At 41.3% G+C, this 12,090-nt stretch overlaps 1 protein-coding gene across 6 annotated transcripts in view; it reads right to left on the minus strand.

Annotated features, from left to right (window-relative positions):
• Positions 1-5,535: 5,535 nt before the first annotated feature.
• LOC116844510 (neogenin) overlaps positions 5,536-12,090 on the minus strand; it is a 36,428-nt gene continuing 29,873 nt past the window's right edge. For 2 of the 6 annotated variants that reach the window (XM_032816107.1, XM_032816103.1), the window contains exons 14-27: positions 11,744-12,038; positions 11,506-11,664; positions 11,209-11,414; positions 10,945-11,100; positions 10,703-10,865; positions 10,438-10,632; positions 10,143-10,181; positions 9,736-9,868; positions 9,416-9,648; positions 9,011-9,115; positions 8,607-8,818; positions 8,241-8,451; positions 7,907-8,046; positions 5,536-7,778 (exon numbers count right to left, since the gene is read on the minus strand). In XM_032816107.1, coding sequence (XP_032671998.1) covers positions 7,680-7,778; positions 7,907-8,046; positions 8,241-8,451; positions 8,607-8,818; positions 9,011-9,115; positions 9,416-9,648; positions 9,736-9,868; positions 10,143-10,181; positions 10,438-10,632; positions 10,703-10,865; positions 10,945-11,100; positions 11,209-11,414; positions 11,506-11,664; positions 11,744-12,038 — 2,346 coding nt within the window. In that variant the 3' untranslated portion in view covers positions 5,536-7,679. Of the gene's footprint in view, positions 7,779-7,906; positions 8,047-8,240; positions 8,452-8,606; positions 8,819-8,848; positions 8,911-9,010; positions 9,116-9,415; positions 9,649-9,735; positions 9,869-10,142; positions 10,182-10,437; positions 10,633-10,702; positions 10,866-10,944; positions 11,101-11,208; positions 11,415-11,505; positions 11,665-11,743; positions 12,039-12,090 lie in introns of those variants that run through there. The other 4 variants (XM_032816104.1, XM_032816105.1, XM_032816106.1 and 1 more) reach the window with 4 other exon arrangements.

Consider the following 12,090-nt stretch of genomic DNA (forward strand, 5'->3'; position numbering starts at 1 on the left):
TGATATGTGATAAAAACAAACAAAAAATTTTTAATGTAAAATCTCAAGCTGTCAGCGTAATGTTTGCCTGGTCCAAAAGTTTCGCAGCTTGTACATGCCGAGAGTGTGGATGCTCCAAACAGAAAAATTTTGAAGAACATTGCTTTACCTTCGCATCTGCACTTGGAAGCTTAAGAATATCGAAAAAGTTTGCAGAAAGATTTCTATGCATATATGGTTAGGTTTTCCGTTGATTATGGTAAAACAAAGCAACACACATTCATGTAAGTTCTGTATATACAAAAAATACGAAAAGGATAGCGTGATTATGTTAGTGACGATCGTTTCTGCATTATCGACATTGTTCGAGTTCGTCATCGACTCCAGCATCCCTTTAAATCTACACGAAAAGAATATTGTAGTAAAAATTACAATAAAGTTTTAGTAGTCCGGAAATAGACTGGCATTATTACGAAAATTATAATAAAACATAATAAAAACACTATAAACATGATAATTTTTGCTATATTTACGGTAAATTTTACGATGTTCACGATTACTTCTACTATGTCTTATTATAATTTTCATAATCTATTCTCGAAGTACTAAAATTTCATTGTAATTTTTACAATATTCTCTCGGATTTACTTTGTATATAATATAATAGCATTTATTTTTGGTCTTCTGTGACATTTATCTTTGGCATATGTATTCGCACTATATTTTTGGTATTTAACCTCCTCTAAACAGCTTAAAATCGCAAAGCTGTTGCGGATTATAATGCTAGTAATTTATTTTAATCCCTAACCTAACCATGCTTAGTGATTTGTATTTTTTACACAGCAAAGTTACGTAATCGTGTAAATAATGAAAAAGTTCACGCAAAGTGGATAGAGTCGGAAATAAACAGAGTGAAAAGTTTTACATGAAATTACGTGACCAACTCCTGAACGATTCGATTCACTTTCTTCTCGTTACTTGCCGAATACTTGAAAAAATCGCGACCGATTAATTCACAATTTAGTGTCGCGAAAAAATAAAATGATGCATTCAAAATTCCACGCAAAAATTCCCGAATAACACAGTGATCACAAATCTTCTCGGAAAAAATACAACTTCCCTTAATTTAGCTGCGCTTTGCGCACCATTTTGCAAGCTTCTCGTTTTTGCTCCACAAAAGTCATGATTTTCACGGCGATCAATTCATAATTCAGTGTCGCGAAAAAATAAAATGATAATTCAAAATTCCATGCAAAAACTCCCGAATAACACAATGATCACAAATATTTTCGAATAAAATACAACTTCCCTTAATTTAGCTGCGCTTTGCGCACCATTTTACGAGCTTTTCATTTTTGCTTCACAAAAGTCATGATTTTCACGGCGATCAATTCATAATTCAATGTCGCGAAAAAATAAAATGATTCAAAATTCCACGCAAAAACTCCCGAATAACACAGTGATCACAAATCTTTTCGGAAAAAATGCAACTTCTCTTAATTTAGCTGTGCTTTGCGTACCATTTTACGAACTTTTCATTTTTGCTTCACAAAAGTCATGATTTTCACGGCGATCAATTCATAATTCAATGTCGCGAAAAAATAAAATGATTCAAAATTCCACGCAAAAACTCCCGAATAACACAGTGATCACAAATCTTTTCGGAAAAAATGCAACTTCTCTTAATTTAGCTGTGCTTTGCGTACCATTTTACGAACTTTTCATTTTTGCTTCACAAAAGTCATGATTTTCACGGCGATCAATTCATAATTCAGTGTCGCGAAAAAATAAAATGATTCAAAATTCCACACAAAAACTACCGAATAACACAATAATCACAAATATTTTCGAATAAAATACAACTTCCCTTAATTTAGCTGTGCTTTGCGCACCAATTCGCGAGCTTCTCGTTTTTGCTCCACAAAAGTCATGATTTTCACGGCGAATGTGTACGTGCGCTCGCTCGCGCGCGTGCGAAGCGGAAGAAAAGGCGGTCAAGATAAACGAACCTCGAGCGACGTTTCCGTGGTTTCGAATACAAGAACAAGAATGATAAACAAGTGGATTGATCGTAGCCGAAAAAGAATCGTTTGAGTCACAAGCGGCTCGTGCGTTTTCATTCGAATCACTTCGCCGCGCTCGCACGAGTTCGTATGTGCGTGCGCGTGCTTGCATATACACACGTACACGTACACCTGCCACAGCCTCGGCCCGAGGTACATCTGCGTGAGTGTGTGCGCGCGTCGCGAGACAATTCGTAGAATTATGTTGGTCCCGACGGAGAGTCCGAGAGAAGAAGAGGTTATGATACACCTGTCGATACTGATGCGCCGAGACACGCACATACACGCACGCACGCGACAAGCACTGATCTCGTGAGTCGTTCGGAAGGGGCGATCGTGCGTTTCGTTGAGCTCGGATGAATGTCGGCAGATAGAAATCGTGAAAAAGAGAGAAAGAGAATTAGAGAGAGAGAGAGAGAGAGAGAAAGAGAGAGAGAGAGAGAGAGACACCTACTGCTACGTGCGAAAAACCTGGCACGAGCTGAGTCTCTGTTCGGACATCATCGCCGTCGGAAAAAAGGGACCACGGCACGCGTCACGACATGACCCACGATCGTCCCGTTCCTCGAACCTTTCCCGAGAACGGTAATCGCGCGGTTAGTTCCGCGGTTAACATTGTGTTACTCACCTCACTCCGCGTACACCGACACCACACCAACTTCACCATTTCACCACTTTCCACCGCACTCGGTCGCGCGCGTATTGTTGTCCTTTGTTTTCCTTTTTTTCTCGCTTCCCTCGAAGCCGCCGAGGACCGGAATACTGGCGCTATCTATTAGGGACTGACAGGTCTCGTGCGCAACTGAAGGCGGTAGGAGGTAGACTGGAACAATGGCGGATCCGCGAGCGGCTTACCTGCTGTCATCTGTTGACGTCACGGGAGAAAAACTCGAACGCCTGGCGCCATCTAGCGGTGTCGAGCGGCACCCGCTCGTCAAAAGGTTCGCGCCTTGATTCGAATCTCTAACATTACCATACATTTTTTTTGACCTGTTCAAATCGCTACGAAGAATCAAGTAACTTTTTTTATTTCGATATGGCGCGACAGGCAGAGTTCCGACGCTTCTTTTATAAAGAACATAAAATTGTTTATTGAATATCAAGTTTTACAAATATTATCACACACTTGTTATGAATGTTTCGTCTCGGGGCGGGCTTCCTTATGTCTCTCGTATATCGTACAAATATAAGAATTATATTCAATAATGGCGCTATGTATATGTATATATATGTATGTATATAAATACTCAATCATCTTATAAAGTTGCGATGTCTGTTTCTTTCATTTATGTACATCGATAAGCCGGTCATTTTGTTTCATCGCAATTATACCGTCGAAAATTTAAATGCTAATACTAAATAATTTATTTATATATTAATTTAAACGCTAATGCGGATGATGGATTCGTTGATGAACAATGAGAATAAAAACTTGTCACGTCAACAATGACGGTCGAATGCAAACCAGCCTCTTAACGTTTTCGCATTTACATATCTGTTATATATCGGATAGACCAGTGCTCAGAATTACTCACTTTTTCAGGAGATTCTCGAGGTCTACACCTACTTTCTTCTCCTTGGCTCTCCTGCTCACCATCGAGCGTGTCATTGGCAGTCCTTAATTTGTGAAAAGCTTCTTATTGAGAAGTCAATTTTCTATCGTTGCAGCTATAATAATATAAATGCGTTGATATAGCGTGGATATAGAAACATAATATTCTATAGAAATAATACGAACAGAACTAGTTCTATAAATAAGAAAAGTACCGCACGTCTTACAAGATTGACGGTCCTGAGATTAACCGCCAATCGCACGCCAATCGACGGGTCAACGGGAGAAGCAAGAATAGAGTAGGCACAGTGACCCACGAAAATGCAATTCCGCGCATTGAAACAGACCCATCGTAGAAATCAATAAATAATATCAATTATATATAGATAAATGTATATATGCTATATATATAACTATATATACGCTAATTATACTTTTGTGGTAAAATATTTTCACAGGCCTTCCATAGGCCTGTCTTTTAATTAAAAGTACCTGTCGCTTTTTCCAACAGCGCAATAGATACAACTTTCATATATTTATATACGTATGTATATACTCTTAATGTACAAGCTGTTCTCTTTATCGGTATAGCTCACATGTATTCCTCTTTCTCTCTCTCAATCTCTCCATTTCCTCATCCTCTCTCTATTGTAAAAGCCTGCGCAAAGTTAGAAACTGTCAACATAAAAACAATGATGTGGCGCAAAGCGTTGGCGTGTTAAAAAAAAAAAAAAGAAAACAAAAAATTACATATCGTGCGCTCACACATATACATAAATAAACGCATTCTCTTTATAAAGTAAACTTACAAAACAATAATAATGTCGCGTCACTCGACGAACAAAGTCCGTACAAATCGAACACGGAGTCATCCTCGCGGTGTTCTCATCGAGTTGAGCTGACAACGAAAGGACCCATTCATCCTCTGTATATAAATCTGTTATATTGGGCGGTATATATTATCTATTATCTATCACTGGCAAGTAATACGCAATACTCCGAATTATGGTACAAAAAATTGTTTTCCCGGCTCCTTCCGAAGATTTCTCCCAAAGACATGAGAAGTCTTTGAGAATCTTCTCTCGGAGACTTTCGATCTGCGAAAATTCCTTACAATTTGGCAGCGTTTGTGGTAATAAAAAAAAAACAGAAGAGTATCACTTTTTACTTCGCAGTGCTGCGGAAATACGTGCTACACGATCGGTGCGCGAGTTGCTCGGGACTCGAGTGAGACAAACACGAGAGTTGTGAACCGCCGTCGATCATCGTCGATCGTAGACTCGCTACACACGCGTCACGGCTTTCTAAATCGTTCTGACGCTCAGCAGAGCCGCCAGAGACTCGATTTGTCTCGCTCAAGCTCTGGTCAACTCGCACACCGCGCAACATCCTTAATATACAAGACTTTTGTACAATACTTCACAATAGCTACGAAAATACAAAAGTATCCCAAAAGGTGATTGAGTACAATTCGAAATTCTACAAGCATACTTTTACCTCGCGACGATCGTTACATGTTATATTGATCTGAATTGAAATACGCGCGAAAAATGCATTTCCTCGCGTCTCACGCGCTAATGCTTCGTCGAACAAGAGTCTTCAGCATTGGAAGGAAACGTGTGTATGTATGTACTTTGACGGATATGCATTATCGTGGCAGTAAATGGTTTTATATAAAATGTTTGGATAGAAATATTGGATATATGCGTATATCTCGACGATTCCCGATAGCAGTAAATTGAGCATTGCGTTACGTTTATAAAATTTCTTTCTAAGAATTGTTCTCTCTTTCTCACAGCGCCTTTCTCTCTCGCACGCGCGCGCACACACACACACACATTCTCTCTATCTCTCTCTTTCCCCCTTCTTCTCTCTCTCTCTCTCTCTCTCTCTCTCTCTCTCTCGTGATCGTGTACCCGACGTAAGTAAAATACAAATCCATACAAAGTATGTATATATCCCACTAAAAATATTTGTATACAACTTTTATCAATAATACTTCAGCTCGCGAGAGCGCGACTCGTATGGAAAGAATAAAATTTATTTCATTTAAATTGACCGCACTTGCCGATAACGCAATCTTTACTGTTACGATAAAATAGATCAGCTATGTAGAAACAGCGGTAGATCGGCCGGAACCGATCGCGTCGCTAAATCCCGCGAAATAACCAAATTTCGCATTATCGAGTTTCGCGACCGATCTACAAAGTAAGTTGATCGTTGACTCCGTTACACTAAACAGCCTATCGTAATACCCATATATACTCGATTATTTCGCGTTAACTCTAAAATAATATTTTTTTTTTCCCAATGAGATCGTAATACTAGATGGTCGCTACAACGAAGGACACGCGCACGAAACCATCTTCAAATGCGAGCTGCCAAGGTTATTGAGTTCAAGACAACTTAACGTGAAACGTCTCATTAAGGCCGTCCGAATTAAGCCACGAAAACTTTACGGTCCTTAAAAAGCGTAAAAACAGGATATCCCACTTGCGTCGAACGAGCAATCAATATTTGTGCGAGATATCTCGACGAGAATACAGAATTTACTCTCTTTCGAGCAACGTAATATCATGGAGAGTGGAAACGGACGCGTCTCGAAACTCCAAAACGCGAGAGAGAACATGCAACAAAGCATTCCGCTCGCTCGAACCGATTTTCAATAGATACAAAAATAGAACAAATATGTATATTCATTCGCCGCCCTCCACCTTGGACCGTAAAAATTCACTACTCGACCGAACGGCTCACGCGCGCTTCATCTTTTTTAAGCGTAAATATGGCAATCATTAGCAACGATGAAGAATATGATTATACAAATATGAATTACGAGTTAGCAACGAGATAGCGACGCATGAGCTTTTCGCTGGGACTACACAACAGTACGCGCAGCACACAGTACGAATTTGCTCCTCCTCCTCCTCTTTCGCTTCTTCCTCTTCTTCGTTTAGGCAAGACTGCTGCACTCGTCGAACGCACGTAAGCACAATTATTAAAGGGTGCCGTTGAACGAGTCAAGCCACCTTGGACTTTCATGCAAATGTTGAAGAAGAATGTTACGTTTTTTTTTATTCGCGCCTGGCTCGACTATGATTATTGTACATTTGGTTCGATACGGTTTGGACACTCAATTCTCGAGAATCATGTTCTTCCTTTTCTTTTTTGAGTTTGGTGCTTAGAGTACCGTGCTTCGATCTTCCCCGAAGATATTTGTGATCATTCAGCACACTGTCCTCTTCTTCCGTCTTTTCTTTGAACCCCTAACTAAGCCCTATCTAACCCAAATAACTCAAACTATCGCTCCTATACACTGCTCAGTGGGCACGTCCGCACGCAACGACGTCCCAAACGGAACTTTAATCAAGTTCTTCCAGTGGATTATTGGCCACGTTCCAAACTGATCGAGGAAATGGAGAAAAAGTGTCCGAACCGTACTGAAGTCAAGTGCAAATTGACTCTCACACATCGTAGAAACATGCCGCGATCAGTCAGTGTCGGTCGATTCGCGTCCCGATCAGTGTTGTATCGCGCCCAGCACACTCACACACACACACACGCGACTGCACACTGCAAACATTTCTACAACGTCGTGCGCACATCGAGCTCTGTCACGCGCGACTGCAACGCGGTAATAACTCACGCGCGCTCGCGTTATCAAAAATACGTTGCGAGAACGTGCGACATCGGCTGTCGGAATATATTGGCAAGTGTATATAGCTTTGAGTCTCGCGCTCGAAATAAGCAACGCTAGTACCGGAGAGAGAGGAAACGTCAGTCGGACCCAGAGTGATCCGACGAGCCACCGCCAATCGTCATACGCGCGATTCCAATCGCAATACCGTCAGATTTCGAGTCGATTTCGGACCACTCGTCAATTGCGCCGTTCATCGGCGCTAATTAACTCGCGCGACATCGGTTTCCTGGTGTAACAGCAATGATAATCGTATTGGATACGAGAGGCAGAAACTCAGTACAAATAGCCAAAGCGTCGTAATTGATTTACCTCTCGGGTACTAACATTGAGAATGTGGCGTTTGCAGTCTATCCATCAGTTAGGATGGCACACGGTTTAGGAACCTACTTTAGCATTCGAATTCCGATGCTGTTATGGCATTCAGATCTTTCATTAGACCCTCCAAGTTGGCCATTTCTTGATTCAATTCTTCAGTGCTATACGAAGGCTGTAAATGCAGTAAGACTTCATTAGCAATCCTATGAAGCAAGTGAGTCAAATCGATATTATATGATGACCATAAATTGCATGAGGACATACAAACAAGTACAAAATATAGTCGGGAATGATGGTTACCTTTAACCGTTCTACTTCCTCCGAAGTGTGTGCCGGATTTGACACGGAAGCTAAGCGATTCTTTGCTAATTGCGACGACGAGCTCTGCGGCTTCTTGTACGGACTCCCCGACATCGTTGGCCTCACCGTCACTTGCGACACTGCAATTAGGAGAAACAGGCGATAATGGGAGAAGTTCAGTTATTCTGAATCCTTTTTTATCGATGAAAGTGCCTTAAATGTAGCTTCTCAGCCAATCAGGTGACTCCTAAGCCTCTTTTAGAGACACTTTTATAGGTAAAAGAGAATTCAGAATATGGACCAAAGTGTAGGAATAATGAGCAACGACACCAACCACCGTGCTTCTGTTGCGCTGGTGTGGAAGGGGCGCTCTGCGGCGGCGGCGCCGGCACGCTGAAGCTCTTAAGTGGATGCCCTTGCAATCGCTTGCTGCTGTTGCTTTCCACACCGACGGTGTTGCTCATTGGCTGATTGCTATTACCATAATGACCGGGGCCATATTGAGTGTTTCCGCTGTATGACTGACTGCTGGTACCATATGATAACTGCGAAGCGAGAGAGAAAATAATATATTATCCTTGCCACTTTTCCTACAATAACAAAACAGTCACAAGAAGTTCGTTTAGATTTCTCGATTTTTTTCTTCAATGAACCTTGGCTCTTTATTGGAAGTTATTAGTAAGGATTGTATGAATCTCACCTGGCTCTGCAATGGCTCGTACGAATTCGGCATGTTGCAGGAATCTGGACTCGATTCCGGCGTGGGTTCCAGCGTGACGTGCGCCCGGCTCAAACTATACTGCGCGACTGATCGTGGATAGTTCTGCCTGACCGACGACGTGTCGCTGCACGAACTGTGAATAGTCGGCTGCGACATGCTGGTATTGACGATTGGGGTAGCAGTAGCTATAGCTGCAATAAGTTTAAACACTCTGATACCTACATTAAAACAACGACTGCGAATAATCGATGGTGTGCCGTCTATTGTTCGTGTGAGAGTATCGCTGCGGAATAATCAAAATGGTTCGTAAAAGTGCTCAGCATGAAAGCGTGTATATACATGTGGCTACAAGTACTGTGACTGGCAACCTCACTGCTACTTACGTTGATGTAAAGGTGCACTGTCAACGGGAAGTGAAATAAGTTTAGGTTTGTGACTTCCACGACTGTGTTGCCTGCTCAGGGTCGAGCACTTCTCGTCAGTGTTACCTAATGAGACATTGATAAGAAGCAACCAAATAACAAAAGCGGGTAAACTGCAAAACTGAAACGCATGAGTTGTCTCCCTTTCTCTTTCTTTCTACGTGCACTGTGTAGCAACTGAAATACTAATATCAGGGGAAAATTACCAAACTGTGCGCGACAGAGAAGTCACGTACGTTGTCGCTTAAGCAAATTAACAAAACAGATTGCTATTAGTTTTGCTCGAGTGTATCTCAGGGAGCGATAGTGTTTGATCTGTGACAGTGCGACGAGGTGTTCACTTTGCCGTGATATCGCGCGACTTACCCATGTAACTTGGCACGTAAGTACGCTTGTCCAGCGAACTGGAGTTGCCGTGCACGTTATCCTGATTATACTCCGAATTGCCCGATCTGGGTAATGTATTACTGGTGACACCGCTGGTCGACGCTTCACCGTTCAACGACGACTTCTCAAGCGCCTTGAGTTCCATTTGATCGTGATGAATCCACAAGTCCGGAGGTTTGATATTCGTCTTCTGATTCGAGTCTTTCATGTATCTGTAGGTGGGAAAAAATATTATTGACGTCATTACAATTGTACTATGATTGAGAGTGCTTAACGACTATACAAATGAATAATTGTACCCTTTTTTTCGATCCGGCGAGTTCGGATTACGTTTGCAACACATCACAACGACCACTACCGCTATACCAGTGGTAAAAACGACAGAGCAACCCACTATGATGTAAATCAATATATTTGAGAGACCACGTCCATCTGGAAAAAAAGTGGAAATGAAAATAAAATTATATTTTAGAATTATATCTCTTAAATTATTTTCTCAAGATATTCAAATATCACACACACACACACACGCACACACTTGTTATTTCTTATAAAGATAACGTTTATAAAGATGTGTGAAGAATTGTAATTTGTTACATATTTAAAAGAAGAGGGGAGATAGTGTTAAAATTCTTTTTTACAATGCAACAGGACATGCTTGGAAACATGCATAATTCCAATGAAAGGACAGAGTCTGATGTCTTACCTCGACCATGCAATTCATCATAGATATCCATGCCATTGCCTACCATAGGGATAAAAATAAACACAATAATTAACACAACAGTTCATGAACAAACAACAAACTGCAAAATGCATCAAGCATAAAAATAACATATATACAAATAGTATTATACATTTCGCGTATGTACAATCAGATTAATACAGGCATTGCACTGTATATGTATATATATAAAGAGAAAGTACATATCGTATAAAAACAATAAATTTCCCACAATCAACAATGATGATAAATATCAAATAAAAATCCGATTATTTACTTTGTGGCGTTTTAAACGACACTTCCGAGCAGAACGGTCCGTATCCCTTAGAGTTGCGGGCTTGGATCTTGAAATAGTACATTGTATTAGGTTGCAGAACCTTTATGACGGTGTCTAACTTGTCGCCGATAACAGCCTCGACCTGCCAATCACGATCCCATTTTTTGTTGTCGGTGGAGTAAATGATGAGGTATCCTGAAAACCAAAATATACTCGTCAGACATATCTCTCCAAGTTTCAACGATTTTAGAACAATCGCACTAACCTGTGATTAATCCGTTAGGTTGCTTGGGAGGTTGCCATCGCAAGTGAACGGAGGTTGGACGATCCTCTTTAGTTTGAATAGTCAGATCTCGGGGTGCAGCAGCGGGCGCGGCTTCTTGGGTCTGATTCAGAACGACCATACTCCACGGAGAGCTGCGTTTACCCTGCGAAGATGATTAGCTCTGTAGCGCATTTACACTTCTCGACGTGTTAATCAGTGTATAATCCATTCATTTTCCACACCTTCACCAGTTTGACTGTGAATTCGTACTGCGTGTTGGGTTTCAAGTCATGAATCATACAGTTCAAGTCGGTGGCGTTGTAGTACTTGTATCTAGGATTGGTACTGTGATGGTAGGGCATATAACGCACCATGTAATACCGGTTATCGGTGACATACTAAAAATAAGTGTTGCTGGTTATAGATTTTTCTGCTTGACATTTTACTTCGTGCGCATCACCCTGCGAAGTCTCGTAATAGAACGAAATAGACGCAAATAAACGTACTTGGCTCTTCGATAAAGTCGTGTCGGTCCAATATAATACAACGGTAGTGGCCGAGAGTACAATAGCTTTAAGGCCAACGGGTGGTATTAAAGGCACTGCAGATTCAGATACGAAACGTTCGGGAGTTCTTACATTCGCGTACGCTGGCTCACCGTCGCCGATATTATTCGTTGCTCTCAGTGATATTACGTACTCCGTTGTCGGTTCTAAACCACGACAGAAAAGAGACAGAGGATAAAATCTGAACGTTTTTTCTTTATTTCTCGTCTCATACTAAAAGTAGAATATACTTTTTACCTATGGGTTTGATAGCAAAAGAACGTTGCTTTCCGTCAAGAACTTGTATCTCAACGTCGGGGTACCCTTTGCCCCAACCTAATTTATACTTCCTTACTTTTATACTTTGATCTTTCGGCGGATGCCACGTCACCAATATAGAATCTCCCACAGCATTCGCTGCAAGTGATAACAGAGACGTTTTATGAGAGATATCATTCAAGAGTATCTCTTACACATCGTGACAGAGATTTCTCACCTTTCAGATTACTGGGTGCGTTGGGTACTTTCGTCTCGTCTAAGTCGTTCTCATATGTTTCTATCTTCGTCCATTCGGTCCAAGGCCCAGTCCCATTGACATTGAAGGCACATATGCGAACCTGATACACCACGTGCTTCTCGAGCCCATTGAGTACGTGTAAACGTTGGTTTCCTTCGGTCGTCACCGTAATCGGGGTTCGTCGATCATGCGGATATCTGCGATAACGGATCCGGTAACCCGTGATAATCCCGTTCTGTCCCTCAAGCGGAGGCTCCCATCTTACAATAATACTCTGAAAGATATACATCCAAATTTTATATCGAATAGTATGCCTTCCTTCTTCT

Source organism: Odontomachus brunneus, unplaced genomic scaffold (genome assembly GCF_010583005.1).
Source record: "Odontomachus brunneus isolate Ranch 3 - 2012 unplaced genomic scaffold, Obru_v1 Obru_scaffold_042, whole genome shotgun sequence".
Classification (NCBI taxonomy): domain Eukaryota; kingdom Metazoa; phylum Arthropoda; class Insecta; order Hymenoptera; family Formicidae; genus Odontomachus; species Odontomachus brunneus.